We start from the raw sequence: 21559 nt of genomic DNA on the forward strand, positions 1-21559 counted from the left end.
GAACAGGGACTTCTTAGGCCAATTTGTGACAAAGGTAAAACATTAGATGAAGATCAAATGAAAACTGCATGCTGACATTGTCAGTGTCGTGCTGGTGTCTACCAATTATGAAAGTATATCATACAGCTGAAGAGAGAAAAGAGAAACTGGAGATAAAACTTGATTTATTGTTTGAGAAAATGCCAGGGGACAAAGTCAGAGCTTGCCAATGAATTGCCCTGCCAACACAGGAGTACAGTAGAAGTGTGAAATGGGAGAAGCATGCAGGTGTAGCCATGAGTTCAGGGTCCAGCTAAAATACTGGCGTGTTGTAAGGGAAAAGCACCCAGGTCACGTCCCACGGTGAGACCTGATTCAGCCTTACTCTGCAGGATGCGTACATGTGTGCCTCCATGTGGCAGCAGACGTCACCCCGTCACTCACACCGATTACTGTGTCCCCCTCCTTCTCTCTCTCTCCCTCTCTCTCTCTCTTGTTTTCTCCTCACCTCCATCTCTGCAGTAGCTATCTCTCTCTTTCCCTCTCTCTCTCTCTCTCTCTTGCTCATTTCTCTCTCTGCCGGCTTTCAGTGCACTTTCTGCTTTCCTACCCTCGCTGCTGGCTCTGCTCCAGCATCCCTCTGTGCCTCATGCGTGCTCTCCTCCACCCGTCCTGCAGCTTATGTTTCCCCCAGTGAGGTTTGCTGGCCAGGCTGCTTCTCTAGCTGTTGCTGCTGGAGCAGAGGGGGCTGCTTGATACTGCACTGTTAAGGCGCCGCTGCCGCTGCTCTGCCTCACGTCTCATCTCTGCCTGTTCCCTCACAGTGTGATTTCTTGGATTTTCAGCCTTCCCGAACAGCGGCAGAGGACAGAGAAGGAGGGAGGGGAACAGACAGAGTCTCCTCGTTCTACTGCTGCATTGTCCCGCCTGTCTTTTTCTTTTACCGGGCTGCTGGAGAACAACTGGACAGAGGAGAGCTCTTCTCTTCAGTGCTTCCCATCTCTGCTTATTCCTGGGACAGGGTGCAGGGGAGGAGGGAAGAAGGAGGGACTGCAAACAGGAGTCCAGACTCCTTCTCTTAGCTGCACAGCTCAGTGTCCCACCTTGTTCTAGAGGCACATAAGTCCAAAACAAAACCTGTTACTGGTTGACAAGAAGGCAGCTTGTCAAGGACATACACTGTGGGCTTACAGAGGAACAGACGGGACCACAGACAGGCAGGCAGGCAGGTGGTGTCGGTGTCATGGCGTCAGTGGACAGCACCGGTTTGAGTGTCTCTGGTCGGCTGCGATCAGGGGATCTGCTCCACGCTGGTCTTATACTTGTGCTACTGCTTGGTGAGTTGGACCCTACTCCCCTCTAAACATTTAAGTGACATGGTGTTCTTCTTTTCTACACCTTTTTACTAGAACATTGTTTCTCGTTCTCTGTATTAGTGGGTTCAGACCAAGTTACTCAACCAGTATGACTTCCCTTAATTGATTAAATCAAACTTGGCAGTCTGTCCTTAACCCCCATCACATTTATTCAGTTTGCTTTGGCCTTGATGAAAGTGGGTGGGAGGTTCACTTTTGTTGCAATGTATAATTCTTCATTATTCTGTTCTATGATGCTGTCAGAGATGATCAGGACAGCGAGATGAAGGAACATAAAAACTTTGAGTCTTATCTGAACTTATACATTTTGGAATTTAGTTGCTGAACTGTATTATCGACTGGCTAAATGTTTGTCTTTGCATGTCACAAGTGCTACCTGGTGAACATAAGAAAAGGGAAGCTAACTTTCAATACGCACCGAGTGGATGACTAAGTGCAATCATATCACTGGTAGTGACGTAGTGGTGCAGTGATGATCTGAGTTTCTGCTCATCCCCACCCTGATTTTGTTTTACATGTCCACCAGCGGCCCCTCATCCCTAAATTTGAGATTTGAGGCAGGACTTCTAGATCATGAAATGTCTGATGATGACCTCATGAGGTGGAAACAGCCCTTAAAGCTGGACTGGCACAGCTGTGAAAATAAGAAGTTAAACCATCTCAGAGTAGCTGTTCATTTGTTTATGAAGTTTTCTTAATTTTGCTGTTCTTGGGTTTAACAAAAAAATCCCTCTCACTTCACAGAGACATCAAGCCTTCTCAGTTTTTGAAAATGTTTCATTAACATTACATCCCTATGCTCTGCTGTCCCACAGCATGTTCTGTTTATTGCAGTATGAACATAATTTATTCACGTAAGNAAATTTTACCCAAACTCTAATGTTTGGCCGTGATGTTTGTAACGTGCCAGTTCGATGCTACGATCCTACCAGAAAGTGCCTGCGTCGTAAACAACTGCCCTCCACTGCGAAGACAGAAATACCGAGCCAAACGAGGCAGCTGCGAATGTAAATTCAATATTCGGAAGTGTGGCCAATATCGACTGAACAGCTTCATTCACTTCCTCTGGTGCCATTTCTAAAACTACGAGCAGAGAGAGGAGAAAATCAATGACATCATTCACGATGTTTCCTTCTGTTCACTGATTGGGCTGGTACTGGAGGAAATAGATGGTATTACAAGGAAATAATAATATATTGAAATACTGAAGCCGAATCTGAAGACATCAGCCCGGAAGTTAATGGTAGGGCAGAAACGGTCGGCCAAATACACCGACTATAAACACACTGTCAAATGAGTTACCCAATTCTGTCAAAAGAAATAGATTGCAATCCAAGCCAACTATGAGAATCTTGTGAAAGGATACCCCAAACATACAGCTTGCCAAATAGTAAGACTTTCCAAATTTGAAGAAAAGGATATTTAAAAAAAAAATTCTGATTATTCCAACATCTAGAAAACAGAAATAAGTTCAGTATTCCCAACTTACCTAAAGCAGGAAAAGTTTAGCCTGATTCAGTGTTAAGCAATGAGGAAAAAAAGGCTTTGCGTCTGCTTTGACAGTTCATGTACGTTCCTGTATTTGCTTCAGGTTTTCCTTCATCTGGTGAGTAAACCGTCTTGCCAACGTCCAGTTAAATTTTTACTTTTGATTCAAACTTGCTTTGAATTCACTAAGTTGCTCGTGCCGTGGACAGATAGTAAATGACAAGGTTTAGCTTCATCGGCCGACTTACATGAGTGATTCTGGAAGGTTAAGGACATTAGATCTTTCTTGTGGCCAATTCTGAAGATCTGAGGGGAAAGTAAGGCAGTGTAAATCTGATCACATACGCTTACATTTTCTTTTTCACAGCAAATGTTTCACATCGATTGTCAGTGATGAAAAAAAAAAGAAAATCTCTTTAACAAAGATGTGATTAGAAAGTCTCTTTCACTTTTGCCATGTTATTCAGATACATTTTAAGAATAGCTTTCGGTGATAATGGTGATTGTAGATCCATAGTGACAGAGTGATAAACTGATTACACTATGTAGATTTATATTTGTAAAATGAAATGAAATTCTTTCTGGTGTCATCTTGAACAGGGACTTCTTAGGCCAATTTGTGACAAAGGTAAAACATTAGATGAAGATCAAATGAAAACTGCATGCTGACATTGTCAGTGTCGTGCTGGTGTCTACCAATTATGAAAGTATATCATACAGCTGAAGAGAGAAAAGAGAAACTGGAGATAAAACTTGATTTATTGTTTGAGAAAATGCCAGGGGACAAAGTCAGAGCTTGCCAATGAATTGCCCTGCCAACACAGGAGTACAGTAGAAGTGTGAAATGGGAGAAGCATGCAGGTGTAGCCATGAGTTCAGGGTCCAGCTAAAATACTGGCGTGTTGTAAGGGAAAAGCACCCAGGTCACGTCCCACGGTGAGACCTGATTCAGCCTTACTCTGCAGGATGCGTACATGTGTGCCTCCATGTGGCAGCAGACGTCACCCCGTCACTCACACCGATTACTGTGTCCCCCTCCTTCTCTCTCTCTCCCTCTCTCTCTCTCTTGTTTTCTCCTCACCTCCATCTCTGCAGTAGCTATCTCTCTCTTTCCCTCTCTCTCTCTCTCTCTCTTGCTCATTTCTCTCTCTGCCGGCTTTCAGTGCACTTTCTGCTTTCCTACCCTCGCTGCTGGCTCTGCTCCAGCATCCCTCTGTGCCTCATGCGTGCTCTCCTCCACCCGTCCTGCAGCTTATGTTTCCCCCAGTGAGGTTTGCTGGCCAGGCTGCTTCTCTAGCTGTTGCTGCTGGAGCAGAGGGGGCTGCTTGATACTGCACTGTTAAGGCGCCGCTGCCGCTGCTCTGCCTCACGTCTCATCTCTGCCTGTTCCCTCACAGTGTGATTTCTTGGATTTTCAGCCTTCCCGAACAGCGGCAGAGGACAGAGAAGGAGGGAGGGGAACAGACAGAGTCTCCTCGTTCTACTGCTGCATTGTCCCGCCTGTCTTTTTCTTTTACCGGGCTGCTGGAGAACAACTGGACAGAGGAGAGCTCTTCTCTTCAGTGCTTCCCATCTCTGCTTATTCCTGGGACAGGGTGCAGGGGAGGAGGGAAGAAGGAGGGACTGCAAACAGGAGTCCAGACTCCTTCTCTTAGCTGCACAGCTCAGTGTCCCACCTTGTTCTAGAGGCACATAAGTCCAAAACAAAACCTGTTACTGGTTGACAAGAAGGCAGCTTGTCAAGGACATACACTGTGGGCTTACAGAGGAACAGACGGGACCACAGACAGGCAGGCAGGCAGGTGGTGTCGGTGTCATGGCGTCAGTGGACAGCACCGGTTTGAGTGTCTCTGGTCGGCTGCGATCAGGGGATCTGCTCCACGCTGGTCTTATACTTGTGCTACTGCTTGGTGAGTTGGACCCTACTCCCCTCTAAACATTTAAGTGACATGGTGTTCTTCTTTTCTACACCTTTTTACTAGAACATTGTTTCTCGTTCTCTGTATTAGTGGGTTCAGACCAAGTTACTCAACCAGTATGACTTCCCTTAATTGATTAAATCAAACTTGGCAGTCTGTCCTTAACCCCCATCACATTTATTCAGTTTGCTTTGGCCTTGATGAAAGTGGGTGGGAGGTTCACTTTTGTTGCAATGTATAATTCTTCATTATTCTGTTCTATGATGCTGTCAGAGATGATCAGGACAGCGAGATGAAGGAACATAAAAACTTTGAGTCTTATCTGAACTTATACATTTTGGAATTTAGTTGCTGAACTGTATTATCGACTGGCTAAATGTTTGTCTTTGCATGTCACAAGTGCTACCTGGTGAACATAAGAAAAGGGAAGCTAACTTTCAATACGCACCGAGTGGATGACTAAGTGCAATCATATCACTGGTAGTGACGTAGTGGTGCAGTGATGATCTGAGTTTCTGCTCATCCCCACCCTGATTTTGTTTTACATGTCCACCAGCGGCCCCTCATCCCTAAATTTGAGATTTGAGGCAGGACTTCTAGATCATGAAATGTCTGATGATGACCTCATGAGGTGGAAACAGCCCTTAAAGCTGGACTGGCACAGCTGTGAAAATAAGAAGTTAAACCATCTCAGAGTAGCTGTTCATTTGTTTATGAAGTTTTCTTAATTTTGCTGTTCTTGGGTTTAACAAAAAAATCCCTCTCACTTCACAGAGACATCAAGCCTTCTCAGTTTTTGAAAATGTTTCATTAACATTACATCCCTATGCTCTGCTGTCCCACAGCATGTTCTGTTTATTGCAGTATGAACATAATTTATTCACGTAAGGGTTCTCTCTCTCTCTCTCTCTTTTTTTTAAACGAAGTTTCAGTGTTGCTATTTGGACTTGTACCTTTCTGGCTTTGGTCACATCTGAGAAAGTTGGGTGTGAAACGGGACTGACTACTGTGGAATGTTCTGTAGCAACCAGGTGTCAGACCCAGCAGAAGGACGTTTTATACCTAATCTGTCAACCTCCAATTCGATGTCATTTTCTGAATTGTACTCAGAAATGTGTGTGAAATATATGGAAGTGTGTGCATAGTTTGGTTAAAAGATACTTTCACCATCCAACCATCCACTCATATTTTCCACTTATCTGAGATCAGGTCAGGTCCCCAGCAACACAGTCTGACTTACTTTGTTATCCCAAGACGTTCCCAGGTGAGAAGGAATACATATCTTGTCTGGTGTCTGTCCCACAGCATCCTCTTCCTGGGATAACCTCACAAGGAAGGCGTCCTGATCACAAGCCTTAAACACTTCAACTGATTATTTTCAATGGGAAGGAGCTGTGGTTCTACCTTGAGCTCCTTTCAGTCAATCAAACTTCCTTTCCCTATCGCTTGGACCCTTTTTCTCAGACATGTTCACACTTGTCCTATATTTTTTATTGCTTTACCTATTTATTTATTACTTTTTACTGTGTAATGCAAATAACAGAGGAGTTACTGCAATAATCAAATATTTTTTAGTTTTTCCGGTAACACTTTATATGAAGGGGGTTGAATAAGACTGACATGACACTGTCATAAACATGACATAACACCTGTCATGAACATGAATAAGCCTTCATGAATATTTATGACTGTTGTCATAAAGCGTCATTTGGTAAATTATGACACTTTTAATACAAAGTTGACATTATTCAAAACGTCTTTGTTATGACAACTTGACATTAACCAAGAAATCATTACTGTTCAAACTTTACCTTTAATAACATAAAGTTACCTAATTTTTAAAGTGCAATCAGTAATACTTTTATAACAAATTTATGTCAGTAATGATTTCTTGGTTCATGACAGGTGTTATGTCATGTTTATGAAAGTGTCATGACAGTCTTATTCAACTCCCTTCAAATAAAGTGTTACCATTTTTCCTAACTAAGCAAATCTCATTTTCTGAAATGGGATAGGAAATGTCAGTGAGTCTTAGATTGTCTTAATTAGACTGTGTTGTTGTTGTTCAGTAATATTTTGTCAAACTGTGACAAGATTTTATCAACACTTTGCACATTTAAGAAAAAAACTATTCAGTTGATGAAGTTCAAGTATTTGTCTCTATAAACCTAAGTTTTTTTTTACTTTTTTACAAAAATAGATTGTAAATAAAATATTCCAAATGTTTTTGGAGGAAAATAGGTTACATTACCGGAATGAGCAGCTACTCCATCTATGAGCAGCTCGACATGCACAGTAAATGTGATCTACTGCACATGGCGGTGATCGTTTGTGCAGATATAACATTACCCTCTCGTAGTGTGTTGATGCGATGAGTAAATGTGAACTTACCCTGCCCAACACCAGTAGCTCCAATTAAGCGAGTTACTTAGCTGCTGGTGTAATGATTTCGCCCTGTCAGTCATTCACTTTGGTGAACTTCCACCACCCATAACAATTCAGTCTTCCCTCACACTCTACCACCTCCATGGCCTTTTATTCTCTGTTTGTTTAAATTTTTTCTTGTCTTTCCAACATTCCTACCACTTCTGCCTTTTCTCTCCCTCTCATAGAGGTAATAGTGTCCTCAGCCAGTTCTCTATGGGTTCACTCAGAAATACATTAACCCTTAAGTCTTTGGCCTACTTGAGGAAAAAAAAAAAAAAAAAAAACCCTCACCTTGATATTAAGTGAAGGACACATGCACATACACACAGTCAGCTGCATTTCCTCCCACCAGTGATTCACATATTGATGTTTCCCAACTGGGACAAGTAGATACTTGATAGCGGGGCTAAAAATATCAAACATACCAGGGTATTACAAATGTGCACAACTGTGAATATATGTACTGCCTGTTCACACACATGCAAGTACGATCAGACGTACTGTACTAATGATGCAAGTCTAAAGGTGATATCAGCACAGACTCAGGAGAGTGCGGCAAAGAGAAAGGGAACAAGGAGATAAATGATAGTGGAGAGCTCTCAAGCAACAGGGGCATGAAATCTATTTCTGAAGAGGTGGCACGCTTTTCACATATGTAAAAGATAATGCTTCCACTTGATGATAAGGAAGAACTTATGTAAGACTTAAAAATGAGACTTTTGCTTGGTTTCTGATAGGTTTTGCCTAAAAAAAATAAACATTGTTTTTATGAAGCATTTTGACTTCAAATCTGCTCCCAAGTCCCAAATAATTACTCCGAATAGAGAATTGCTTTCAGCGCATGTTTTAAAAGTGAGATCAAGTGCTAGCTAAAGGTTTTTTTAATAATCTGAAATTACTGGCTTTACCTTCTCAGTATAATTTCCACCTTTTTGTTCGTAAATATTAATTTTAAAATCCTTATTTTGCAATATTCACAGGTATTGTTTCTTAGGCTACATGCCACAAAGTCATATTTTGCACAATGTAAACGGGTATTTTGTAATCATAAAACTCTCAGTGTGGTTTCAAACAAACAATAGGCAACACACACTATATTGAAGGTAAAGTAATTATATATTGACAAAATAGTTTTTAGTAGTAACATTCATAAGTTACACAGATTCCATTCATGTATAGAAGAGGAATCCCAAAGATCAATACCAATATGATCATTTAAAACATGCTATGCAAGTTTATGCACAGGACGAAAAGACATCCAGACGACATGTTCTCTAAACATGTCCAAGTGCAATGTGATCCTGGACAGTTCAGTGTCGAGGACAGCATTTATAAATAGATCCATGAGAGTAGGAGAGACATCAGAGAAACAGTCTGTCATACAAAACCAACATAACATATCTAGCAAGACTTGAATGCCAACTGAGTTCTCCCAGCGCTTTTGGAAATTGGAGGAAAAAAAAATAAATAGAAAAAGAAAAGCTAAACACCACTGTACCATAGGACATCAGCATAAATTTGTTTGTAGTTAATTCCTATTTGGGGGATTCTGATTACACATTTTTATGTGACTCCTTCTGCAAGTTAGCATTACAGACACACCTTGACCACTGCACTTGTGCTGAGAAGTCATGCTGTATTGAGGTCATTCAAAATTTCTGTGTCAAGGAATTTTTGAATGAAGTGATCAGTTCATTCACTGCTTAACAAAGGGGTTGTACATTTAAAAAAACCCAGGTAAATGTTATTGTTGAACATTCATCCATCTATTTTCTTACACCCTTGTCCCTAGTGGGGTTGGGAGAGGTGCCGGTGCCTATCTCCAGCTGTTAACAGGGGAGAGGCGGGGTACAATCTAATATTCAGGTGAACAAAATAAAATCTCACTAAACAACACAAAGTAGCCAAGTAATACAAAAACAAGTAAGACAATTTAATTTAAATTAAACAAAAACATGAGGAATTAATCAGTGTTAATCTTGGACTCAGTTTTTTCCCCCACCTTCCCAACTAGATTCATCACTGGAATTCACCAGGGTCCCACTATCCTCAGATCATTCTTACCCCATGGAGATTTTCATTCTAGACATTCACCACTTGTACTAGAAAATATGTTTGATTCCCTTTGTCAGAGTCAGGGCTGCCCTAACAAGAACTTGTTTTTAATTCCTTCTATTCACAGCTATCCCAGCAGGAACTCTACAGATTCAAGTTTTGTGCACTTTCTACAGGTGTTTCTTATAAACAAGTTGTGTTGCCATCTATCCAATCGATACTTATCTAATGAATACAATCCACATTACGTACAAGTAATAAATCCTGTGGCTCCCTGCCAGCGGCTGTGCCCAGTATACAGAAGCTACAGTCCTCAAGGCAGCCGTCCTGCGTAAATGTCCCAGAGACCTTTGCTGTGTGTCTTCCTCTCTTCTCTCTCGACTGTCAATAAAGGCTTCTAGTGCTGAAAAAAAATGCATAGATACAGAATCATGGAAGGGACACAAATTACAGAAGAAATTTGCAAGAAGTAGATATAGTAGTGTAACAGTTTTGAGGGTGTTGGGCTTCTGGAACTGGTAAGGCGAGACTGATAAATTTGCACAGATGAATAAGGAAATGGTGTACCTACTGTGTTGAGGGATTTTGTAGACTTAGGGAAGATGCTACAACCCATACATGTCATATTAAAATTTGTTCACAGGGGAAAAGGTTTTTACCCCATGAGATTTTTTTCTTTTTTTTTTTTTTTTTTGGCCTCCATTTACTGCAGTGGCTGTCTTGAGTGTAGAAACCTCTCTTAAAATGCCAGCCAACACCTAGCAAAGCATTTCAACAAGGCTTTTTCTGCACATGAGGTTATTTCCAGCAATAGCCCGGCCGCTGCTCCTTCCAGGAAGGTGTCACAGCAGAACTTACAGCAGGCCAGGTGTAAGTTCTCTGAAAAGAAGAAACCAAAACCAGAGAGAGAGAACATCAGGTTTAAGGGTCAACCACTGCAGACAATGCATAATGGAGGATAGCAGGTGAAAGTAGCAGTGTGAAAAAAGGTGGTCAGTATTCCCTGCAGCAATCCACGTCGACAGCAGCATAAGTGGATTCCACGTTCTCTGCTCTCCGTAGGCAAGCTCTTTGAAGTTTCCACCGTTATGGGAGAGGATGTTTGGATTTTGTGATTTCATTGCAGCCGTTGAACAAGCTCACATTAAGGGTGTTAAACAAACAGCACATCTTCACAGTAAGCTGCAAACATATCTTCTTGTGTGTGGTTTTCACTTCTAAGGGTGTATTTTGATTTTCTCTTTGAATTTAATCGCATTATTATCTCATGTCTTTTTGTCTTTATTTTATGACTGTTAATTTAATTCTTGTTTAGTTTGTCACTGTGCAAAGCACTTTTGGGATGTACGTTTTTCAGAAGTGTGAAATATTATGACATGTTTTATTATTATTATTATTATTATTATTATTATTATTATTTAAAACTAATCATGTAATATTACCGTACTTTGAGGACTTCTAGGAATAAAAAGTTTCTGGTGGGTTGGTTGCCAGATCCTGTTTAGTATTAGTTTTAGATGAAGCAGTGTAAGTTGTGAAAAAATGTGAATCTGTCTAAAACATTTTAAAATGTAGTACACAATGTGGTGTTTTTATGCTCCAATAGCGAGTCATACTTCCTTTTTTTTAGGTTAAGTTTAATATTAATCAAACTCTATCTTTAGGTATTTTTCTCTGAATGTTGTGTTTCTGTTTGTCGTTCAGGTGCTTGGAGAGTTGGTGGATTGGAGGTTTCCACGGGTAAAGTTTCCTCAATAGAAGCAATGAATGGCTCCACAGTTCTGTTGCCCTGCACTTACTCATCTTGCATTGGCATCAAAAACCTCTACTTCAACTGGAAATACAATGACAATGGGACTTTTTTAAAGGTATGACAAAAGATTATGTGTACGTACAACCACTCAAAGTAAAAACTGCTTTTAAACTGAGACAGAACTGCAACTACGTGAAAGTTGATTGGATTTTTACTGCCTTTTACCACTTCTCTATGTTGTTTCTGCCTTACAACTAAATTTAGAACTGAACTTGGCTTTGACTAGACCAGGCCTTTAAAACATAGTACTCTGTTTTGTTTTGTTTTTTTCTTTGCCTTCAAAAATACGGATATATTTACTACCATCAATAATCCTTTCAATTTTAACCTCATGTTCTAGACCTCAGTTATGTAATAATCACCACAACCCGACATGTCAAAATAAAATTATTTTACTTGGGGAATTGATTTGTGCCACATGAGTTATTGTCCTTTTTTTTTTAACTTTGAGCTCTGTTTATTGCAGTGTCTGTCTTGAAGGCACCTTTCTAAAATGACAGGCAATAAGTAGTAAATCATTTCAAACCCCCCTTTTTTTTTGCATGTAATGGGACGTTTATTCTGTACAAATCATCTGAAGAGCAATCTATTTGCTCAATCTCATTGCTCAAGTCCAAACCTCCTTAAAGCAGAAGTGTAAAGTTCAGCCTATGTTGTACTTGTATTTTTACATGTTGTGTCATTTGCTGAAGACAGAATTTGCAGACAGATTACAACAAATCAGAAGGATGTCATTGTACAAAAATGTTAATTTGCTGAACGTGGCACAATGCAAACGGAAAATAAATTACAAAAAAAAAACAGTAACCCCCTCAACAACAGACAAAGACATGATTACTTATTTTGTCATCACAGGGACACACACACATAGTAGTTTTGATATTTGAGAAAACATAGTGTTTTTATACAGAAAATAAAATTATTGTTTTTTAAAGTTATGGTTCCACTTTTGTCCGTTTTGCGGTGTGAGAGTCAAGCCCCAGCCTGCAACATGTTCAAGTCTTTCTAAAAGAACATTGTGATCGACTGTGTCAAAAGCAACACTGAGATCTAACAAGTAGTTTTTATCTTTTCTCTTCCAACAAATGTATTTGTTTGTCATTGATTTGCACACGATAATTGTCATTTTATGCAAGGGGAATATTTTGAAACGGTTTACCATGCCCTTTATGTTACATCACAAAAACAGGCATTTAAAAATACCTTTTTATACTTCTAAGTACTTCTTTTATTAACCAGAATTAATGTTTCAGTTTTAAGTTGTAATATGCAAGAAACAATGCCAAGAAAACATTATTTTTTTAGAGTACTTGGAAATAAAGTGGATAACCTATGCTTTCTGTCTAAGTAGATGTTTGTGTGTACAGCTGTGTGAAGCAGAGATTCCCACGGAGAAAGTGGAGCCAAAGGTCCATGTTTTCCACGAACGTGTTGAGTTTGTTGGCTCCTCAAAGACAAACAACATCTCCATCTTGTTGTGGAACATAACTTTTGAGGATGAAGGGGAATACACCTGTTTTGCCAGAAACCCAAAGGAGAAGAACCGCAACCACAGTGCTATCTTCACGCTTATCGTGGTCGACCAAAGTAGGTGACTCATGTAGTGCCGTGCGTACACCTGGAGCACGTAAATAAAGTTAATGCCATTCTTTCTCTTGCTCTTTACAGTGAAGGAGGTCGACAACACATTGACAGTCATAATTGTCTCAGTTCTGGGTGGAGTCATTGGTTTAGTTATCCTCATCATGGTGATAAAGGCAGTGGTCCTTCATGTTCTACACAAGGGTAATGAGAAGACGTGAGTATGATACCAACTAGAGTACAGTACTTTGCAAAACTACACTTTTTTGCATGTTATCAGATTACTACGTCATACTTGAGTTTTCAGTTTATTTTCTTGTGGTTTTATGTCTGGCCAACACAAAGTAGCACCTAAGTAGAAGAAGGAAGAAGAAAGATATAAAGTTTTCAAAGGTATTGTGCATATAGTCAGCACCTGAGCCAATCCTTTGTAGTTCCACTGTTTAATTATAGTTGCAAGTCTTTTGAGGTATGTTTCTGCCGGCTTTGCACATGTAGATTTCTTTTTAGAAATACCTCAAACACAGTGAAATAACTCCAACCATCCATCGGTTGTCCTCTGCTGATCTGGGGCAAGATCACGGCGGCAGCAGCCTAATCAGAGAACGGCTGCTGCCTCTCATCCTAAGCATCAGCCTGGGAATCCCGAAGCGTTACCCGACCAGCTGAGAAATATAGTTCATCCATCATGTTCTGGGTCTTCCTCCCTCAGGCAGCTGCCTAATAGTTTCCATACACATGGATTGGCTGCTCCTTCGCTACACCATGCATCGCCCCAAATGGGCCGCTCTAACACCTACAATAGTTTTTAACTATCCATTGTGGCTTCAGCGGAGTGTCTTTTTGTCGATGTCTGCTGGTAGGTGAACCCATGTTGCCCCATTTCCAAGTGTTTCGGAGTGCTAAGCAAGCTTTATGTCAGGATCTTGGGTCGTTTGAGTTGGTTTGGGTTTTGTAATTCTGTGTTGCTTTGATTAGATCAGCGGTGTTTCTGTTTTAATTGGGTTCGGTCCTGTCCAGGTGATTCTGGTTTTATTAGGTGTCTTTCTTGTGTAGTCCTTTCTTTGTTTACTTTTATGTTTCTTATGTTTAGTCATTCTTTATTCTTAGATTAAATTCCTAGTCCCCAGTGTGCCTTCCCTCACTCCCCTGTGTCACTTCCTCTTCTCTCTCTCCCTTCACACCTGCAACCCATTAGCCCATCGTTAATTTATTCTATCTCTACCTTCCTAGTCGTTGTTTTCAAAGAATAGAGCCTTAATCTCATGCTAGTCTTTTAACCTTTGCTTCTTTCTCTCTTCTGTAGTAAAGAGTGCCTGGTGAGCTCCTCAGGGAACGACAATACAGAAAATGGACTTTCAGGAGCCAAAGCTGACAACAAAGCTACACCAAAGGCTTAAGTGTAATGTAATGATTGTATGTTTGTAAATATGTTAGAGGATTATACATGCTGAAAGAAAAAAAAAAAGCTCTTATCAACGGACTGTTTTATCCTACTAGAATCTAAATAATGCAACTTCTGAATATCTATTTTAAATTATGCTTGAGATCTGGGAAGTGTAGACTGTGCAAGAGGCTGGATCACTCTGTATCTATTGTGAAAGCCCAGCAGGCGCACAGTGTGCTGCCTGTTCTACGACTCTCATCTGTATGTTACTGAACCCAAAGCTTCAGAGGTTTTAGTTACGTCTGTCTGTAATTGTAGAACTGCCCATTCAATTATCGTCATTTATATTACCACATTATAGCCACAGACATGGATTAAACTGTTCAGTTTGAATTTACACCATTTAATTTAAATTCATACTTGAATCCAGACAAAACTAACCAACAGATTAAACACTGCTGGTGTTTAATCTACAAGTCATAAATAAAAGTAAACATTTCTCAATCATCAGCAAACATAATAAATGAAACGATACATGTACATTACTGCCATAGGTGTTGTTAGCATTAACAACTTGATATTTTGCTACTGACTGAGAGTTTGAAACCATAACTTACTGTGCCAGTGAGTAATGAGGCAACTGCACATTTCTCCTCGGTTTTTCAGGTTTACAACCAGGGGCGGGCGAGATCCACATTGATTTGCTTCACTAATGCCAGTGGAAGATTGACAGTACAGTACATCTGGCTAATCACTGTGGACAGCTTTTCTTGTGGGACAGAATGATCCAGTTGAGCACAGGTTTGAAGGTTTTGGTTCGGATAAACACTGGTGCCTGTTCTGCTTTTGCTCCCTCTGCTGATGGGAGGATAAAACTCATCAACATCCTAAAACTCCCCAAACCCTCCAAGACAATCCTGAGAGTACCATGCTCCCCATAGAGACGAATGACTTTAATCCTGCTGCTTCTAATACTCAATGCAATTTTAGCATGTGCGCATTTTGTACATTCTCACATGAGCGTATGCTGCACCATTACACACCAACAATAGTTTGTGTCTCATTTAGCATTTCCAAAGCCGGCTTAATTGCTGAAATAAACACTTTACACCAATTTAGGGTTATTTAAATTGCGACCCACCTCCACCCCATTTCTGTAAAACATCAGCCTATTGGAGGAGTGTAAGATGTTGTTATTTTGGTTAGTTGATCTACATGAAACTAGTCTGGATTCCAGCTTTAACCCTCAAAGAAAACCTAAGCAAAACATCTTTAAAATACATTGCACAGCACAAATTATTATTGAAATTCCAGCAAAAAAGAAAGTCACTGAAAAACAATCTAAAAACTATCGAGTCATACAGTTAAAACATAGATACTGTTCCCGTTTCCTAGAGAAGCTATATAAATTTTTTTATGTTCTGAAAGGAATTTATAATCATACCACAAGGCCTGTGGGTGGTTAACTAAGAAAACATAACATTATATTTAGAGTTAACACATTAACACAGGGAAGATAGTATCTGGTGTCCATGAGAGTTTGTGGTACCTCGTGTGCACCAGATAGGGGAGCCCCAGCAGAAGCTTCTTAAAGAGACAGAAGCCAATTTTGAGGTGTCAGATTGTAAAGTCAAATTTCTTATAAGACATGTTTGATATATACAACATTTTTATAACAACTGAAGGTAACACGTTTACTTGATTGTGCTATAAAATGTTACTATATGCCTGGAGAGTACATAATAAAACATAATAATAACAGAATAGAGGAAATCTGGGCTGCAACTGTCACCTTAAATACTAAATTATTTTTGTACAGTTTCACTGATTGGAGTAAATGTAAATAAGCATAAGCACAGGCGAGTGAGTTGGAGAAGAAAGCAATTACACTTTTCAGTTTTGCAAGTTTTGCTTTAGTTTTTTATTATCCAGCTTGAAAATTGTATTATTTTTATAAATAATTTTGGTAGAGTGACATGTAATGTATAAATATAGTACGAACGCAATAACCAAAGTACATGATGCACTTTCTGTATATTATTTAAAACAGCAGAGGTGGCTCCACTGTAGGCTACATCAAAACTTGGCATATGTTTGACAAAAGTCTTTTAGTAGAATGGCTGTCCTCTCTTTGGTCTAAGCTAGTTTACTGGGTGTGAGATTTTAGTAATTCAATGTTTACAGTATTTACACAAAAATTTGAAACACGGTCTAATCACCTTTATTAATAACAGAAATCAACAAGCGCAGTGTATCCTCTTCTAAAAGATGATACAGCATATTGGTTATTAAGGTTTATTTTCTTTACAATTTGATTTTGATAGACACAAATAAGCAAAAGTATCGAATAACTATTTTTCATATTTTATACCAGTTCCACATTAGTTATTCAGCTAGTTATGTTATATCTTAGTTTGGCTTTCTGCTTTGGTAGCGACCCCGGAGTACGCTGCCCGGGACTTGCAAAGTGAGTGATAGGCGTCACTACTTTTGTTCCTGGAAACAGAAGTTATACAGTTAGCCATATTTTTCTTTCATGTAGGCCACAGAAAAATGTAGAAACTTTATTTTAGCCAGCTGACTGTCAGTGCACAGCAACAGAAGGGAGAATGGCAGCGCTGTGATGCTTTATGCACCATAAAGCCATTTTAAGGACCCCAAACCATAAGAACAGTGTGATGGATAATTTTAGCGATTATGAAACTGTCACTTCTTAAAAAACTGGATATAGTTTGATATTCATAAACAGCCCATGCTTAATATACAGCGTCTAGCATAGTCCACATGTCAGAGTAGTCAGTAAGTTTCATTGGTCAGGTACTTTAAAGTTTGGTCACTGAACATCACAAGAAGTTTCCTTTTAGGTTGTAATTATTATGTAATTAGTATCCAGTAAAATTGTACAATCTTAGCAACTTTTGATGCTAAGTAGTTTGAAAAGTAAAGAACACAGAAATGCAAAAATGCATGTTGGAGCATGTCTTCGTAAAGTAACATTGACAAATTCCTATGAAACTGTACAGTCAATGAAATCTCCATTTCCCCCATTTCAAGGTAACATAGCAAAACATTGTGTTAAAAGCACTTAGGAAACCAGAGAATCTATTTATTATTTTTTTTTTTAGATTTACAGCATGAGGTCACGTCTGTGCAGCAGGCAGACTTGACCCGCTGAACACACATTCAAAACCTCAGTAAGTGAAAGTCACACGCATACAGAAATCCATCCACACAGAGACTTACATGCTCCTAGCCACTTTAATACCACGAGATAGTAGACCGGCCTTTCAAAGAAAAAAAAAAAAAAATCACGCACTTTACTAAAGCAAAATGCAATTTTGTACAAAGTTATAAATGGTGTTTCTGATTTTTTTTTTTCCACACATTGTATTATTTAATTTGATCATTTTGAATTCTTCATTTGTACCAGTTCCTTGCTCTCTTTTATGAGAGTGCCGCTCTTGCTTTCAATGGAAGCAATAAGGCAGACATCAGATGATGCAATAACCTGTTGCAAGGCACTTTATAGATGTGTCTGGACAGCCAGGCAGCTCTGTCTGTCCTCGGCATATCTCATTGTACCAATGTGTATATCGATACCACACAAATGCATTTTGATCTAATGTTCTGGCATTAGCATCAAATAGCTTGATTGATTTGTGCTAGATAAAGGAAACTGCATTCCATTTACACTTAGCATTAAATTCACTGTGCAGATTTAACATCTGCAATTAGCCTCAAAGCCATAAAAAGTTATAAAAATCTCCTTATTGTTTCTTTAATGTGGAATTGGCATGAATTAAGATCTAATTGAACTGTGCTTCATGTACAGCTGCCAAGTAAATAACTTCAAAAGAACTGACGAAAATCCAACTGCATATGCTTACATACTTTGACGCCACACAAAGCAGCCGATCTCCTGCTCTTGATATTATAAACGGATCGCAATTATCTGTTTCACTTATCAGAAGCCCATGTTGCTGATGCAGTTAGCATTATTAATATCCAACTCAGTCTTGTAGTACGCCATTGACAAGATCCTATTTGGCAATGTGCAATGCTGTATATTAAGAGGACGTTTTGTTGTGAATGTCTTGAGGAGACAGATGTGTTCACTTGAATGCCATCTGGATAAATGTGTCTCTTACTTTCCTAAATTAGTTCAGGCAATCAGATTTCATTCAGCAACTGCATGCGACACAAATGCTTTCAAACTCATGAGACGCGACAGGGTTAAACAAAAATGGATTAGGTTATCCTCCACTTGGCAGTTTTAAGTGCAAACTGTCTATAGGTTGGAATTATTTTGCTTGGTGTAAATGGAAAGGAGAATGATTTATATTCCTAGAGCAGTGATTAGTTGGATGTAACCAAATACTGTGCAGAAATTGTGCGGTGTTGTATGTAACAGTGTCCTTAATATGCTCTAAAATGTGAATGTTATGGATGTAGGGATGCTCTACTGACACACATACTAAGATCCAGGCACAATTGTAAAACCCTTCCTTTACAGATCCCTCAACAAAAAAAAAGGTGCATATCTACATTCACTGTCTTCCTGCAGGCGAAAGCAATACTGGGGAGTCGATGTGTTTGTTAGTGTTAGTTTACCCGATATGTCTTACCCTCTCATTAGCATTATGGATACAGTACTTGTTTTCACAAAAAAAAAAAAAAAATACTGTTCTATTTTTTTGATTTTATTTAGGGTTTCTGCAAGTTAAGGATTCTTGCTTGTGCAAAATTTTGTTCTTGCAAAAAAAGAAGGGGAAAAACAAAGAGCATGTGAAAGCAGTAATGTGAGTACAAATTTAGAAAATAACTTAATTTCAGACTTGTAAACAATAATCTGGATTTTTTTTTTTTCTTTTACTTTTTAAGGATCAAAATTCAGAGTACTAAATTTGAAACTTTTGTGACATGCAGAAACCCTGTAATCTTCAACCTGCATTGTGTGTTTTCTCGAACGAAGACTATTGACTCCAGAAAACATGACCAAAATCTGCCTGTTAGCCTGGGCTTGTTTGCTTCATGTACACGATAATATTTAAGAGTGGTGCTCGGATTTAGCCAGACAAAATTACGCGCCTTGCTTTAAAATTAGTTGATTGTCAAAGAGCTGCCTTTATGTCTATGGACTTTGTAACAACCTCCATGCTAAAAGCAAAGTTGTTTTGTTTTTTCTCGTCCTGTTTTTGTATTCATGTTGGTACCTTGAGGTGTTTTCTCTTCTCCTCTGAGAAATATCCGCGCTGACGACAGCATAGCTCTGTATGTCAGCGACCTCCTCATATTGGCTGCTGCAGTTCAGATAGAATTTGTTCAAAATTCCACCTCTGCAGCGGTGTAACAGAGCAGAGAGGGGAAAAAAAAGATCAAAAGATTGCCACCTAGTGGCAGAAAAATGCATAACATAACTCCCCTGAACGGCAAGCCAATGTAACATGCCAGATGCATCGAGTGTATCTCAATTTGCAAAATTAGGATTGCAGCATGTAAAAAAGCGATCATTTATAGTGCAAGCTGAAATATATGTTTAATTATCTATGTGGTAAGATCACTGACTACTTCCACTACAGTACACAGATATCCACAGTGTTGCATTTATTGCTATTGCTTTGTGTAATAATACGAGTTGGAGCAGTTAAATTTTTTTGTAATAAATTAAAGGGATACTCATGTTTAATAAGTTTAAAAAAATGTCTAAGTTTACAGAAAATCCATTGAAAAATACAGACATCAGTTTCTGCAAATGGACAACTGGCAAACTGCTGCCATTTGACAGCTAAGAGTGAGAAATGAAAATTTGTAGACACCCTGAGGTCACTGTAATGACCCAGTGTTATGACTTCTGAGTGACCACTATAGTTCCTTAGGGTTAGTATTGCTCTTACTGCCAGAGCAGCTGAAACTCGTACTGCCAGTCCAAGAGTCTCACGTCTGCTGTTGTTACACCACTATTCCTACAACACAACTCTGAAACTACATAGTCAAAAACCCACAGTAACATTGTCAGCTTCCGTATTGTGTTACAAGTATTGCTCAGAACAAACTGCTGCAGTATGAGCAGGTGAAAGTCCCACTGCCACGCCAAACGTCTAATTCCCTCTGCCTCCCACATTCCAGTCCAGAGCTGCAATGGTTTGTGAGTTAAAAAAGGAAAACTGCCAAATATTTTTAATTTGTGTTTTAAAACTTTGAGAAAGTTAAGAAGAAAAATATATATATTTTACACGGTTTAGTAGTGTCACTTTTATTTGTGACTCTTCCATAAACCTATTTAAGGATGAGCACATCTAGTAACGTCAACTTTGTTTTGATAAGCTGTAATTGGCATTTTAGTCTGTTTCTGGACATATAAAAGACCGAAAACATTAAGACACCTGGGAGGTAAATAAATAGTACATTAGTTGTACGTTGCAACACTATTCCATAAAGATTAAATGATGAAGTCATTGAGCTAATTGTGGTTTAAAACATAATAACAATTTGCTCCTGCTTTAAGAGTATTATAAATGGAAAAGAAATATATTAACTTTTGTAAAAAAAAAAAATAAATAAATAATATTAATAATAACAAAAGGAGAAACACACAGACCAAGGCAAGCTAGCTCAATGTATAACAAAACGAGCACATACTTAAACTGACCAATTCCCCTTTTCAGACAGCAGCTCTAAATTTTGGACTTCTTTAACATCTTTTACATATCCATCTAACTTAACGAAGACAAGAGTTTCATATATTCACACGAGACCAAACACCTTGTAGAAAATGTTAGAACTTGGGTGTATAGCTTGAAATTTGTTCATAGTCAGTCTAACACATGTAAGCAAAGCAAATCTGCAACTCTGTACTCCTGGGTCAACTTTCCTGTGAACGTTCAGCTGTTTGTCTTTGTGACCATGTTGCTCATGCTCCCTTCATGACTATGCACCTCTGCGTTTTGACTTTAAAGTAATACAAGCTGAAAATTATAATAAAAACTAAATACAATAAAAAAACATTCTGGAGTATAGCGTGGCTTTATTTTGTGTGATTTTCTTTTCAGTCTCTACTTTTTTCATGAGGTTACTGGAAAAAGAAATCAAATTGAAGAGGGTTTAACCCTGGTGCGTGCGAGGACTGAGGCAAATGATACAAGTTTTACGTGTGTGGGGTCGGTTGGACCCCATTCCTAAACACAAGGGTTAAATCATATATTCCAAATATGTTGGTTTTCTTCTTGCAAACAGCTTTAAGAAAGTCGGCATGCAACCACATTAAGATTCTAGTGTTGCAACAGCACAAATATAGGAGTACAATTGTACAGTGACACCAGCTATTTTTATTCTGTGCCCTAAGATTGTTTTATTCAATTCATGAAGATCAACTCTTTCACAGTGAAAAGCAGCAAGTTAGTGTTATTTCTTAAAAAATAGCTTTTTCTTTTTTTTTTTTTTTCAACAGCAATAGTTGAGCAAAGCTGTCTGTCTATTTTGTCTATTAGAATTGTGGACTTACTCCGTTTTTTTTTTTTTTTTTTTTTTTTTTTTT

General features: G+C 39.0%; 1 protein-coding gene across 2 annotated transcripts; it reads left to right on the top strand.

The window, feature by feature from the left end:
• Window positions 1-491: 491 nt before the first annotated feature.
• On the top strand, window positions 492-18782 carry LOC106945684 (sodium channel subunit beta-4-like). 2 transcript variants are annotated; one of them, XM_015029536.1, is made up of 5 exons: window positions 492-1316; window positions 10949-11112; window positions 12425-12644; window positions 12726-12855; window positions 13945-18782. In XM_015029536.1, exons 1-5 carry the CDS (start codon window positions 1223-1225, stop codon window positions 14036-14038), a joined length of 702 nt encoding a protein of 233 aa, XP_014885022.1. In that variant the 5' UTR covers window positions 492-1222; the 3' UTR covers window positions 14039-18782. The 2 variants fall into 2 exon arrangements, with proteins under 2 accessions (XP_014885022.1, XP_014885021.1); XM_015029535.1 differs by lacking the exon at window positions 492-1316 and adding an exon at window positions 3932-4753.
• Window positions 18783-21559: the final 2777 nt, after the last annotated feature.

Source organism: Poecilia latipinna, unplaced genomic scaffold, assembly GCF_001443285.1.
Source record: "Poecilia latipinna isolate Pla-1442-1.1 unplaced genomic scaffold, P_latipinna-1.0 Scaffold157, whole genome shotgun sequence".
Taxonomy (NCBI): domain Eukaryota; kingdom Metazoa; phylum Chordata; class Actinopteri; order Cyprinodontiformes; family Poeciliidae; genus Poecilia; species Poecilia latipinna.

What these genes read in the sequence shown, in the direction of transcription:
- LOC106945684 (XM_015029536.1), top strand. Translation starts at nt 1,223, where the DNA reads ATGGCGTCAGTGGACAGCACCGGTTTGAGTGTCTCTGGTCGGCTGCGA. An exon ending in TATACTTGTGCTACTGCTTG is followed by an intron (nt 1,317 to 10,948) that starts GTGAGTTGGACC and finishes TTTGTCGTTCAG; the next exon opens with GTGCTTGGAGAGTTGGTGGA. An exon ending in ACAATGGGACTTTTTTAAAG is followed by an intron (nt 11,113 to 12,424) that starts GTATGACAAAAG and finishes TTGTGTGTACAG; the next exon opens with CTGTGTGAAGCAGAGATTCC.